The sequence below is a fragment of the Leuciscus leuciscus genome (genome assembly GCF_965113295.1).
Source record: "Leuciscus leuciscus genome assembly, chromosome: 1".
Taxonomy (NCBI): domain Eukaryota; kingdom Metazoa; phylum Chordata; class Actinopteri; order Cypriniformes; family Leuciscidae; genus Leuciscus; species Leuciscus leuciscus.
Window position 1 is genome coordinate 38,273,548 of NC_138725.1, and position 14,367 is coordinate 38,287,914.

A 14,367-nucleotide genomic window follows, 5' to 3' on the forward strand; every position below is an offset into this window, starting at 1 on the left:
AAGCTTTATTCAAACTACAATCATGTATGTAGGCTACAGGCGCTGAACCCCACATCCTTCTGCCATCTCAACACAGCGGTTCCCATTCTGCAGCTTTATTCTGATTAATCAGCTGACCGCCAGAGGTGAGCCGTTCCTTCGTGCCTGAGGTTGTTGCGTGATGTGTTGTGCTTCACAATCTAAGGCAATAAGGGCAGGTGGAGTGATGGAGGGTCTCATAAGAGCAGGTGGAGTGATGGAGGGTCTCGTAAGGGCAGGTGGAATGATGGAGGGTCTCGTAAGGGCAGGTGGAGTGATGGAGGGTCTCATAAGGGCAGGTGGAGTGATGGAGGGTCTCATAAGGGCAGGTGGAGTGATGGAGGGTCTCGTAAGGGCAGGTGGAGTGATGGAGGGTCTCATAAGAGCAGGTGGAGTGATGGAGGGTCTCATAAGAGCAGGTGAAGTGATGGAGGGTCTCATAAGAGCAGGTGGAGTGATGGAGGGTCTCGTAAGGGCAGGTGGAGTGATGGAGGGTCTCATAAGAGCAGGTGGAGAGATGGAGGGTCTCGTCCATGGCACCATTTCCAGGATTCAGCTCTGTGCTCTTCATCCTCAGTGCTCACACCGGTCTGCTGACATTTCAGATCCTACAAAAATGCACATACATAACTGCAGTCATTTTAACAGCACAATTTCATTTGATTTCATTATTATTTAGAAGACAAAAACGCTTTTTTTCACAAACGCCGCCATCACCTTTCCTTGCAGGTCCTGCTCTACCACAAAAGCTGTGCAGCAAATGCACAGAAATCAAGAATCAGAAAAGTGCTGTAATAGCTCTGTTTGAAATTTACAACTTAATATTTAAATAGTTGTTGTTATTCACTTCTGTAGTATACTCACTCAAAGCCTTTGATGGCAGCATTCAGCTTCATGAGCCACTCTCCACTGGATAAACACACATCTGTTCATCTGACCCTGTAACATCCAGATGAGATTCACATTACCTCTGTGATTTATGAGCTCAACACTACATTTACATGTTGAGGTTGTTTTAACTTTTTATCCAACATAAATGTTCTTCAATTTATCAACAGTACTAATGGACAAATAAAATAGATAACTTATGTTTAGTTACTTTATAGATTTGTTCTACATAATAGCACACATACATCACTCAGATGTCTATTTCATGTTGTGATGTGCTCTTCTGCAATACTTATTGAAGATTTTCCTGCCAGATGTAAATAGACATTTAAAATAAGCGTCTTTAAGATGTATATGGTTTATGTAAATCCACTTTAGAGACGTAACTTACGTGTCCTTACTGGAGCTCCCCTGTTAGCTATACATAATAAAACGTGTTTTTACAGCAACATCACAACTATACTATACTGTGTAACGTCTTTACACCTTCAACAATTAATAATAATAATAATAATAATAATAATAATATTATTAATTCAATAGTTTACTCTACATTAGTTCGACACATGCAATTTTAACACAAGGAACAGTGTTTACTCACATTTGAAAGCACCCGCGTCACTGATCTCTGCGATGTTTGATAATGACGTATCCTCTCGCGTGGCCTCCTGGGATAGAAAAGTATCCATCGGACGAGCACTCGAAAATCTGTCCGGAAGCAGTAGATCATCCGGGAACTTCTCGCCTACTCTTTTATGAATACTGATGTTTCGAACATAATTTTTCTTTCACGTACTGTTTTCGCCTACTATATAGTAGGAAAGTAGGCATATTCGAACATATTCGTAAGTATACGTACGTCCGAATTTCGCGATAATTAGTACGTCACCCAGGTAATTCTCGCCTACTCTTTTATGAATACAGAGGATTCGTACATACTTTTTCGCTCGCCTACTCTTTTCCCCTACTATATAGTAGGGAAGTATGCGGTTTTGAACGCAGCCAAAGTTTCTAACATGGATAAACTGTCAGTTTCCTAATTGCAAAAAGACTTTAGATTAAAACCTCAAGCCTTTTTTTGGCTAGTGACATTATAGCACGCTCTCATTGGCTAATGCATAAACTCTACAGGTCCAGAGGAAAATCAAAGGTAATCAATTAAGGTAAAAGGGGTGGAGCCACCTTAATTCAAAGGTATACAAACAGACAAAGCCAATTATTGGTGTGTGTTGTGGTGTTTGAGTCAAAGTTTGTTAGGATGGGGTTCCTGATAGTTGTCGTAGTGATTGTGGCATTTGAGCTGCATGATGTCTGGGGAAGTTTGAGGTACAGTCATAGTCCAAGAAGCATGGGGCCAAAATCAGATCCAGTTTCCAGAAGTCCTGCCCTTTCTCCTCTAGGGCTCTGGAACCCTTTGCAAGTGGCTTCTCAGTTTCAGAGTCCTTTGGGTCCCAACTTCAAAAGCCTTGCACAGGAGCCTTTTGGCCTTCAGGGGAAGCAGCTGTTGCAGGGTCAAGTGAAGCCTTTGGATTGGAGGTATCTCACTGTTCCTGTGGTCAATGGTCAGTTGATCCAGCCAACTGGTCTGTCTTTAGGTGGATGTCCTGTTGTTGGTCAGGATCCTGAGTCTAGAGTGCTCATCTTTGACTATGAATTGCAGGACTGCAATAGCGTGCTGATGGTAAGAACTCATGAATCTTAATGGGTTATTTTGGTGTGACAGAAGAAAGCCAAAATCTTTCAAGGAAAGTCGGTTAACTTGGTTGTCATTTACAATTCCAGGGCAGCTAAGACCAAGTTCTATTTATTTAAATGGAGGAAAAATCCTGAATTTTCAAGCTACTTGCCTTTTAAATAACCCTTCAAACCAACATCTGATGTAAACTATCCCACAAACGGTATGAAAGGAGCTTAAGAAACCAGAACAAATATTGTGCCTTAATAGTGTTAAAGCTAGTTTTTACCCAGGAACAGCCAATGCGCATGTCTCCAAAACATTGACTATCTCTGGCAACACTGGAGCTTCTGAGGGCAGCTGTAGTGATGTGAAGACTAGACTAATTGGTGATTTGCTCTTCAGGAATTCTTCCATATTGCACAGTGCACCTTCTCCCATTCATGGCAATATGAGAGTCTTGGTATATGTTAAGTCTCTGGGATAATCAACAACATTTTGATGCTCTTATTTTGGAGTCATTCCACTATTGCACCGAGCACGTTCCCATTCATAGTAATATGAGGGCACTGTCTTGGTATACGTGAAGTCTCTGGGATGACCCTCTTGGTAACCACAATCTTTTTCCAGATGAATGAGGATGAACTTGTCTACACCTTCTCTCTTACCTACACCCCTTAGGCGCTTGCGGGTACTCCGATTACCCGGTCCGATGGTGCAATTGTTGGTGTACAATGCCATTATCAAAGGTGAGTGATCTCTGTGACTTTCTGCACTTTCTCGTGAAACTGGGAGACCATTTAATGGGTACTTTCATGAACCGCAGGCTCCAAAATGTAAGCAGTGATGCCTTGAGGCCAACATGGTTCCCTTATGCCTCAACCAAGGCTGGTGAAGAAGTCTTGCTCTTCTCCCTGAAGATCATGATGGGTTGGTACAGGTTTTTTTTTTTTCAATAAAATAAACCTTTACCCTTGCAATTGTGGCTGTGCCTAAAGTGTTTTTTGTATAGATGATTGGTCCTATCAGAGGCCTTCATACACCTATTTCCTGGGTGGTGTTATTAACATCGAGGCATCTGTGAAGCAGTACAATCATGTGCCTCTGCGTGTGTTTGTGGACCGCTGTGTGGCCACTCAAGTACCTGATGTGAACTCCCAAGATTTTCCTTCATTGAGAATCATGGGTAAGGTCACGGCCCTTGATGCGGTAGGACTGTTTAAGTTGCTTTTTGTAACCACAGTCATGGGTAAGGTCAAGTTGCTTGATGCTCTACAGTTGACATTCATGAGTTACTCTTTGTGATTGCTTTGTCGTCAGGTGCTTTGTGGATGCCAAAACTACAGCTTCCAGCTCCCGCTTCATGCCTCGGTCCCAGGTTGACAAGCTCCAGTTCCAGCTGGAGGCATTTATGTTCCGGGAGGGCAACAGTCCTTCTGTATGTACTATGAATATCATGAGTTAATTTGACTTATCCTCCATCTGCTTTGGTCTTGTGACTTGTTTGTCATGCCTTGCAGATCTACATAACGTGTATTCTGAAGGCAACTATTGCTTCTGCACCCAGTGACGCTCAGCGCAAATCCTGTTCCTTTGCCAATGGGTACATGGGTTTTTTGGGGGTTTATTTAAGTCGACTTTTCTGATGTTGTAGGTTTCATGTCTTTGTCTTTTTGCAGGTGGTCTGCTGCTGATGGAAATGACCAAGTTTGTGGTTGCTGTGACTCAACATGTGGTCCTGATGGTGAATTTGCTGCTTCTCCCTATGGAGGTTTGTAGCTTTTTTCTTTTTGGGTGCTTTTTCCCCCAAGTGCTCTAACTTGGCTTTTTCTTCTCTCTAGGCATTCAGTGGGAAGGCAAGGCCTCACTTGGTCCTGTAATGGTTCAAGGGCAAAAGAGAGGTTCTCAATAAAACTGACAAACCAATCCATGCTTGCATCTGACTTCTCATTTCACGTCATGTCTGGTTTAACACTTTAAAATTGGAAGTGCCTCATTCTGCCAATGTGGTGAAACTGATAGTCCTATTGTACATTTGTAAGTCCCATATAGCCTGGAACCCTTTGGTTGTGTTATATGGCAGGGGTTTTCAAACTTTTTGTGTGTGTGGACCACTATTTGTAATCAAGAATTTTCGCAGACCACCTCATAATACACATAATAAAAATTTTCGCAGACCACCTCATAATACACATAATAAAATATGTCTACACAGTCCTACCTGAATTAATCTGCACCTCTAAATAGGCTTACTAGCTCTAAAACTATCATTGGTCATCACATCAGTACAACAGGCTTGTTAAAAGAAAGTTTACTGCACACAACGGCTGCCACATATTTAATTTATGTATTTACTCAAGCGCCCGAGGGCATAATCAGGTTCATTTGAACAACAGGCTTATTTCCATAGCAATGGAGTATTAAATCTATACAGAACACTGGAATATAGTCAACATTTCAAAACCTTTGGCGATTTTAGGGGATTATTAATCTTCAGAGTTTTAGTTTTACAAGTCCTCAAAGTACCTATAGGCTTGAGTTTGTCCACTTAACAGCACATCTGGAAAACATTTCAGAAACGTGAGATCAAGAAACTAACTGGAAATTAAAATAATAACAGGCCTTATTCATTCCATTTATAAACATTCCGTTACTGCCTATGCCTAACTGTGCGTTCACACCGGACGCGAATAGCGCGTCAAATTCAAAAAGGGATCATATGTCAAATTCGCGCCTACCGCGTCTAGTGATACGCTTGACCACTTTGTATCAATTCGCGCGTCGAGAGCGAAATTGACGCGCGTAAAAACAAAAGTTTGAAGCGAAATTTCGTCCGGTGTGAACGCACCATTAAAGCCTTTTCTCTTCAGAGAACCTGTTGCTATCCACCGAACCAATGTTGTGGTTCTAACGGCACTGAACTTGAATGTCAAGGCCGAACACCACTAGGCTATTTTAGTAATCACACAATAACTTGACAATTTAATTAAAATGTTATATCAATATAGGCCTACATATTATTATTTTATTTATTTTTTTATGGGAATTTCCTGGTAAAATTAAGGTAAAAAAAATATTCTTTTTTTTATTTTGCCTTTCCACGGACCACCTGCAGTACCCTCACGGACCACTAGTGGTCCGCGGACCACAGTTTGGGAATAGCTGTTATATGGGACTTGCAAAGGTACAGAAGTTTTTCTCCATAGGGAAATTTAAAAGAATTTTTTTTTTTTTTTTTTTTTTTTTTAAAAAGGCTGCTAGTGTAAGACCAAGGTTAATTGATATATACTTTGAAGTCATCAGTTTGTTACTTTGTTTAACTGTAAATTTCCTGGTGAAAATAATTACCCATGATGCTCTTAAGAATTCCAAAAGCGCTCTGCAAGAAACACCTTGTCTCATGAAGCACTGCAGATGTAATGAGTTGGTCTCCCTATCATTCCTGTACGGAGTTTGTGCATATTGTGACAATTGTTTGTAATCAGCTTCCACTGAAATCTGATCACATTAAGCTGTAGTGGTCACACTAAACTTTTTTTTTTTTTTTTTTTTTTTTTTTTGACCTGTATTTTTAGTGTACATGAAACTATAGTCTATAATTTGTTTGCACTCATGTGCGCGTTAGTTGACGTTATCTTTACAAGCTGTCAGTTTCTTAATTGTAAAATTGTGTGTGAATGTAGATATCTTAAAGCCTTCTAGTGACTTTCTAGAATTGTCATTTGCTAATGCAGTGGCTTTTCAGTCCTGGTCCAAGGGATCCACTCATCTGCACATTTTATCTATAAGACTGTCAGTCCTAATCTGAATTAAATAAAAATTAGCGAGTGTGAAGAAACAAATCACTACTTAAAAAAAAAAAAAAAATTAACATCTGTTTCAAGATGCATTGTTTTGAATCACATTTCTGTAAATCAGTTTCAATCTGACTGCTATGATTGGGGTTCATGTGATTTATGCAACTTTCTCATGCCACACAATGTAAACATCAGATGCTGTTTTATGGAACATGCTGAAAGTCACTGCAGAAACAAGATTGTTGTAAAGTGCTCAATGAGCAGAAAATGAAGACATGGTTTGAAACCAGTGGAGACGACAGCATGGAATAAAGCTGCTCATACCAGCCTCCTATAGTTCTGTTGTGGCCTAAGAAGATGCAGTAGTCCAGTGCGGTGGCTAGTACATGTTGTAAATAAGACATCTGTATTGCAGACTCCTCTGGTGTTGTTTTTGGCGTATGCTTACCAATGTAATTTCCATAGAAATCAATGCAGATATTTTGAAAAGTGAGAGCAGCATGGATACACAAATCAGATCTGAATTAGTTGCAATATACAATGTGGACATCAATAATTTTAGTTCAGATTCCAATCGGTTACACAAATAATCAGATTTGGACTGACAGTGTGAACATAGCCAAAGTGTGTCACTCTTCTTTAACACACCTGATTCAGATCATCAACTCATTAGGCAAGAGCTCCAATAACTGAACTAAGGGTATGTTTACATGACAACATTGTACAAAAAATAAGAAAGGTTTTTCTTTGCATTTTTAAATGTTTTGGGTACAGACAATGTTGTCAAAATGATCCCGGTTCACAAGGATCTGTGAAAACAACTAAAAACGCTGAATTCTGCTGCCAGGCCAGTAGTTGGCAATGACACTTTGTAAAGAAACACTACACGCCTATAGATTGAACACGTAATACGCATGCGCATGACATCACCGCTTTCATAAATTCATGTTTTTGTAGTTTAGACTACATAGACGATAATAGTATCGGTTTCAAAAACTTGCACTTTGAAACCAGTTTTCAAAACTTTGAGTTTTAGGCCCCCAAAACGCTGTTGTTGTGTAAATGAACAAAATGCATAAAAAGATTTAGTTGAAAATGGTGTCATGTAAATACCCCCCTTAATGTGTCAGATAAGAGAGACATACAGAATATGAAGAGCGGTGGGTGCCCGAGAAGCATAAAATCTACAGGTCCAGAGGAGAATCAAAGGTAGGCCTAATCAATTAAGGTAAAAGGGGTGGAGCCACCTTAATTCAAAGGTGTACAAACAGGCAAAGCCAATTACTGGTGTGTGTTGTGGTGTTTGAGTCAAAGTTTGTTAGGATGGGGTTTCTGAAAGTTGTCTTAGTGATGGCTGTGATTGTTGCATTTGATCTGCCTGATGTCTGGGGAAGTTTAAGGTACAGTCACAGTCCAAGAAGCATGGGGCCAAAATCAGATCCAGCTTCCAGAAGTCCTGCCCTTTCTCCTCTAGGGCTCTGGAACCCTTTGCAAGTGGCTTCTCAGTTTCAGAGTCCTTTGGGTCACGACTTCAAAAGCCTTGCACAGGAGCCTTTTGGCCTTCAGGAGAAGCAGCTGTTGCAGGGTCCAGTGAAGCCTTTGGATTGGCGGTATCCCATTGTTCCCGAGGTGCAGCGTGAGTTGGCGGAGGACTTCCAGTTGAGGCAACCCGTGACTCCCAGCAGCGTAGCGGTTCAATGCGGCGAGAATCGGGTTCTTGTAGAGGTCCAGCAGGACTTTTTCAGCAATGGTCAGTTGATCCAGCCAACTGGTCTGTCTTTAGGTGGATGTCCTGTTGTTGGTCAGGATCCTCAGTCAAGAGTGCTCATCTTTGACTATGAATTACAGAACTGCATCAGCTTGCTGATGGTAAGAACTCATAAATCTTAATGGGTTATTTTGGTGTGGCAGAAGATAGCCAAAATCTTTCAAGGAAAGTCAGTTTACTTGGTCTTAGCTGTTTGAAAATCCTGAATTTTCAAACTACTTGCCTTTAAATAATCAACAACATTTTGATGCTCTTATTTTGGAGTCATTCCACTATTGCACCGAGCACTTTCCCATTCATAGTAATATGAGGGCACTGTCTTGGTATACGTGAAGTCTCTGGGATAACCCTCTTGGTAACCACAGTCTTTTTCCAGATGAATGAGGATGAGCTTGTCTACACCTTCTCTCTTACCTACACCCCTGAGGCGCTTGCAGGTATTCCGATTACCCGGGCCGATGGTGCAATTGTTGGTGTTCAATGCCATTATCAAAGGTAAATGATCACTGTGACTTTCTGTACTTTCTCGAGCAACTGGGAGACCATTTAATGGGTACTTTCATGAACCCCAGGCTTCAAAATGTAAGCAGTGATGCCTTGAGGCCAACATGGTTCCCTTATGCCTCAACCAAGGCTGGTGAAGAAGTCTTGCTGTTCTCCCTGAAGATCATGATGGGTTGGTACAGGTTGTTTCTTTCAATAAAATACACCTTTACCCTTGCTATTGTGGCTGTGCACTTAAAAATAATTATTCATTTTTATTTGTGTAGATGATTGGTCCTATCAGAGGCCTTCATACTCCTATTTCCTGGGTGACGTTATTAACATCGAGGCATCTGTGTATCAGTACAATCATGTGCCTCTGCGTGTGTTTGTGGACCGCTGTGTGGCCACTCAAGTACCTGATGTGAACTCCCTTCCAAGATATTCCTTCATTGAGAATCATGGGTAAGGTCATGGCCCTTGATGCGGTAGGACTGTTTTAAGTTGTTTGTAACCACTGTCACAGAGTCATGGGTAAAGTCTAGTTGCTTGATGCTCTACAATTGACATTCATGAGTTACTTTTTGTGATTGTTTTGTCATCAGGTGCTTTGTGGATGCCAAAACTACAGCTTCCAGCTCCCGCTTCATGCCTCGGTCTCAGGTTGACAAGATCCACTTCCAGCTGGAGGCGTTTATGTTCCATGAGGGCAACAGTCTTTCTGTATGTATTACAAATATCATGCGTTAATTTGTTTTCTCTTCTGGTCTGCTTTGGTTTTGTGATTTGTGATTTGTATGACATCCCTTGCAGATCTACATAACATGTATTCTAAAGGCAACTATTGCTTCTGCACCCAGTGATGCTCAGCGCAAATCCTGTTCCTTTGCCAATAGGTACTTTTTATTTTATTTAATAAATTATGGACTTTGTTCATTTTGAAGGTTCCGTGTCTTGTCTTTTTGCAGGTGGATTGCTGCTGATGGAAACGACCAAGTTTGTGGTTGCTGTGACTCAACATGTGGTCCTGATGGTGAATTTGCTGCTTCTCCCTATGGAGGTTGGTAGCGTTTGCTCTTTCTAAGGTTGCTTTTATTCAAATGCTCTAACTTGGCTCTCTTCTCTCTAGGCATTCAGTGGGAAGGCAAGGCCTCACTTGGTCCTGTAATGGTTCAAGGGCAAAAGAGAGGTTCTTAATAAAACTGACAAACCAATCCTTGCTTGTTTCTGACTTGTCATTTTGCATCAAATACCATACAACCATAGGGTTCCAGAAGTTTATAAATTTCTGTATAAATGGGTAATCTTAAATTGAGCATTTTAAATGCAGCTACTGTAAGCTCCAAGGTTAATTGGTATATGCTTTTGAAGCCATCAGTTTACATTACATGTTTTTCATTTAACAGCAGAATTTCCTAACAAAAAACATATCCATGATTCTCTTAAGAATTTGGCAAGCAAATGATTCCAAAACTGCTCTGCAGGAACACCTTGTACCATGAAGCACTGCTGATGTAATGGAGTTGGTCTCCCTATTGTATTCCTGTGCTCTCACAGTTTGTATATGAATATTGTGATGCTTAATAGTTTATAATAAACTTTATCTGACGTTTGATCACTAAGCCCTAGAGGTCATACAAAACTAAACACACCCTCTCTCTCTGGGATCTGTATTTATGAATCTCTAGTCTATCATTTGAACTCAGGTTCTTTTTAGATTACAGTAAGTTTCTGTCATGGACAAGCTTGTTTGTAAAATTGTGAATGAATGTAGATAATGTAAAATCTTCTAGTGACTTTCCAGGCTGTTCTCGTTTGCTAATGCTCGTTTGCTAAACTTGTACTTTGAAACCCATTTTTAAATGTTTGCGTTTTTAGGCCTCCAAAACTCTGTGGTGATGAAAATAAATGGCCAAAATGCATAAAAAGTTGTCTGTTTTTAGTTGAAAATGGTGTCTTGTAAATGTCTGCTCAATGGCTGCATCCGAAATCACATACTCTATTGAGTAGGTATTTATTTTGAATAAGTAATTATTTCACAACCTCTAAAAAGTATGTTATGTGTAGGATGAATGAAATCCATTTACTACATTCACCATGTTATCATTGTCATGTGACCTTCCAGCATCAGTTGTCGCTTCACTGCCATTCACAAATCCTCTCCTGAGGCCTCATGGGATAGTAAAGTGTCCATCGTATGAACCCTTTCGAATCTAGCCGGAAGTAGTAGATCATCTGGGTACATTTTGCCTACTCTTTTATGAGTTTTGTAAATTCGAACATACTTCTTTTGTCATATATTGTTATTCGCCAACTATATAGTAGGGAAGTATGCGATTTTGGATACAGCCCTTTTATCAAATAAGAGAGACTGACCCTGTGTCTCAATGTCCATACTATCCATCCTAAACAGTATGTGAGATTCAAATAAGTGTGTCCCAAAACATAGTATGTTGAAAAGAGTATGCCAGAAGTCCCCAGATGGTCTACTACTGTATTTCTGGTCGATTTTCGAAGTGTGGATCCGTGCTCACTATAACGGCTAATATTGCCCACAACCCATTGCGCTTTGGAGGAGGATTCAGTTCAGAACTACAAACACGAGTTAAAAGTGTTCAGAAAACTACAAAACATGGCTGATGTGTGCGACCGATGGTCAAGAAGAGAGTCTTCACAAAAACAGTACATACTGTTAGGGTATAGTATAAGTAGGCGAATTGAGACACAGCAAGACAAGGGCTGCATTCGAAACCGCATATTCAATGAGTAGGTACTTAATTTCAATAAGTACTTACTTCGAAAGAGCTAAAAGAGTAGGTACTTTATAGCTTGATCTCGTTAAGTATGAATGCGAACCGGACATCTGCCATGTTGACGTTATCATGTGACCTACGACCAGGGGCGGAGTGGGGCCAAAAAATCTACCGGGATATTTCGTAGACCACCGGCCCTCGGTGGTCAAAAAATAAATAATTTATAATAATAATAATTTGCTCAAAAATATAGCGGTGAATGAGAGAATATAAAATATATATTTTTTGTTCCCATTTGCTCAAATGGCAAAAGAAAAACTCCTCTATAGTTTTTTCACAACTTTCAAAAAGAGGAGAAAAATTGCGAGAGATGGATAATGGCAGTCAGACCTCAGAAGTGAGAAATATGTCAATTTGTCATCACTCCCACAGACGCTGTATTAGAAACCCTCACAGCAGCATTAACTCGTTTTTTGTAATTTTATAAAAAGGTAATATAATATAAAGTATAGTGTTATAAATGTAAGTATATATTTTTTTAAACTGAAAAAACTTTCCAGGATGTATGCTGATGATGACCGTTAAAACGCGTCATCATCACCCTGTTGAAATTGGTCTGAGTAATGCACATAATGGATTACGTAATCAGAGTAGCCTTTTTCTTTTCGTTTTGAATTATTTCGTTTAAAGACATTTCAAGCTTTGTGTATTTGATGTATTTCTCATGTCTGTGTGAGGCATACACTGAGTTTCGTTAAGTTAGGATGAGATGCGCTCCAGTTAACGTGCAATGCAAGTGACCGCGCAGGCGCCTCCATGATTATATTGTCTGTTATATTTGCTTCTTATTGATTAAATCCAGGCAATTGGTTGATGAAAAATTTATTAAAATTAAGATATAATTTATACAAAACGAAATTCACTTTAGAGAAAGGCTTTTTACAAAACAAAACTTAATGAAGTGGTCAAAATCATGTCTGGCCCACTCCATGTCTCTCGATAGCGCATCCTATCTTACTCGTGCTGTTCACTTTTCATAAATCAACATAAATGGAAAAAAATAACATTATAATATTTGAACAAATATGAAACTAAATGCGCTTATTTAATGGCTACAACATTATAGTATGCCTACAGACTCTCTATTCGTACAAATTGCTGCACATTCATTTAATTCTGAATTTTGCACACACAAGTTGAAAGGCATTTGTTCAAATCAAGTTCACGGATAATTGTGCGTGCATTTATTAATCATTATGATACTAAAATCATAACAAAGTAGGCTGCTATGTACAAAAAATCAGATGAGCCCAGAATATGAATGCAACGTTTAACGTTAAGCATTTTCCTCCCATAGAAAACCATTATAAGAAAGCTTAATGTGGCTTAATAGAGATTAGAATGTCCCCTTATTATGTCGAAATAACGAGATATTATGTCGAAATAACATAGGCCTATATTATGTCGAAATAACGACTTATGTCGAAATAACGACTTCTTATGTCGAAATAACAAGATAAGTTTTCTTTTTTTTTCTTCAAAACGGTTCAGGGCTTCCATAGAATACAGCCTGAATATAATTGCTTCCAGAAATTATTTTTGGGGGTGCTATCGGGGTGCTTTGGTCTTTCTTGGGGGTGCTGAAGCACCTGCTAGCCCCTCCCTAGCTCCACCCATGCTCAGTGCCACCTTACAGGCTATGCCATTTGGGGAGGGGCCGCTCACTGATCCCCCTATGATTTTGAAAATCCTAGACATGGTTGGACCTGCCAAACAGGTGCTTTTATATACTGTGTTGAGTAGGGAGGCTGTACAGTTTAACCAGCGGGAAGCGGCAGCACATCAGGCCGCCGGATGGTGTTGTTAATATAACTCGCAATGTATAACTATTATCAGACCGGCCCTCGCGTCCTCAAAACACTTCCAGACCACCGGGAAATGTCCCGACTCTCCCGATTGCCACTCCGCCCCTGCTTCAGTGAATGTTCAGTATGCAGTTAGTAAGAATTTCTGAGTTTTCAGACTCTAGAAAGGTTTTTACAGAAGTAAGTGTGTTCATCCGTGTCAGAATTTCCTGACGACTGCATGCTCAGTCATTGAGGGGACATGTGTGTGTGTTGCATTACATTTACATTTACATTTAGTCATTTAGCAGACGCTTTTATCCAAAGCGACTTACAAATTAGGACTAAATTCAGCGAGTCATCATAAAGAGGCAAAAGCAACAACAACGCAAGAAGTGCTCAAAATACGAAGTTCAGGTATTATTCAGAGTAGCATAAGCCTGATAAGTGATGTTTCAAAGGGAAAGGAATTATTTATTTATTATTTATTTTTATTTTCTCTATAAGGTTAAGTGCTCACGGAAGAGATGGGTTTCCAGCTGTCTTTTGAATGTTGTCAGGGATTCTGCATTCCGGATGAGGGTGGGGAGAGCGTTCCACCAGCATGGAACTGTGAATGAGAATGTTCTGGAAAGTGATTTTGTGGCTTTCTGTGATGGAACCACGAGACGTCGCTCGTTGACCGATCGTAGGCTTCTGGTAGGGATGTAGACTTGTAGGAGTGAGTGAAAGTAGGAGGGAGCTGAGCCTGTGATAGATCTGTAAGCAAGCGTCAGTGCCTTGAACTTGATGCGAGCAGCGAGAGGTAGCCAGTGCAGAGAGATGAACAGAGGAGTGACGTGGGCCCTCTTGGGCTCGTTGAAGACAAGACGAGCTGCAGCATTCTGGATCATCTGTAGGGGTTTGGTTGCACATGCTGGAAGTCCAGCCAGAAGAGCATTGCAGTAGTCAAGCCTAGAGATGACCAGGGCCTGGACGATAAGTTGTGTTGCATGCTCAGTTAGGAAAGGCCTGATCTTCCTGATGTTGTGCAGTGCAAACCTGCATGATCGAGCTGTCTTTGAAATGTGATCTGTGAAGGTCAGCTGGTCATCAAACGTTACTCCAAGATTTCTGACCGATCTTGATGGGGTGATTAATG

At 40.4% G+C, this 14,367-nt stretch overlaps 1 protein-coding gene across 1 annotated transcript; it reads left to right on the plus strand.

Annotated features, from left to right (window-relative positions):
• Positions 1-3,882: 3,882 nt before the first annotated feature.
• LOC309482018 (zona pellucida sperm-binding protein 3-like) lies at positions 3,883-10,546 on the plus strand. The gene is made up of 11 exons (XM_082147193.1): positions 3,883-4,184; positions 4,261-4,352; positions 4,423-4,650; positions 5,744-8,247; positions 8,523-8,641; positions 8,719-8,822; positions 8,917-9,094; positions 9,235-9,352; positions 9,443-9,525; positions 9,598-9,689; positions 9,759-10,546. The coding sequence occupies exons 4-11, from the start codon at positions 7,702-7,704 to the stop codon at positions 9,824-9,826; spliced, it is 1,308 nt and encodes a 435-aa protein (XP_082003319.1). The 5' UTR covers positions 3,883-4,184; positions 4,261-4,352; positions 4,423-4,650; positions 5,744-7,701; the 3' UTR covers positions 9,827-10,546.
• Positions 10,547-14,367: the final 3,821 nt, after the last annotated feature.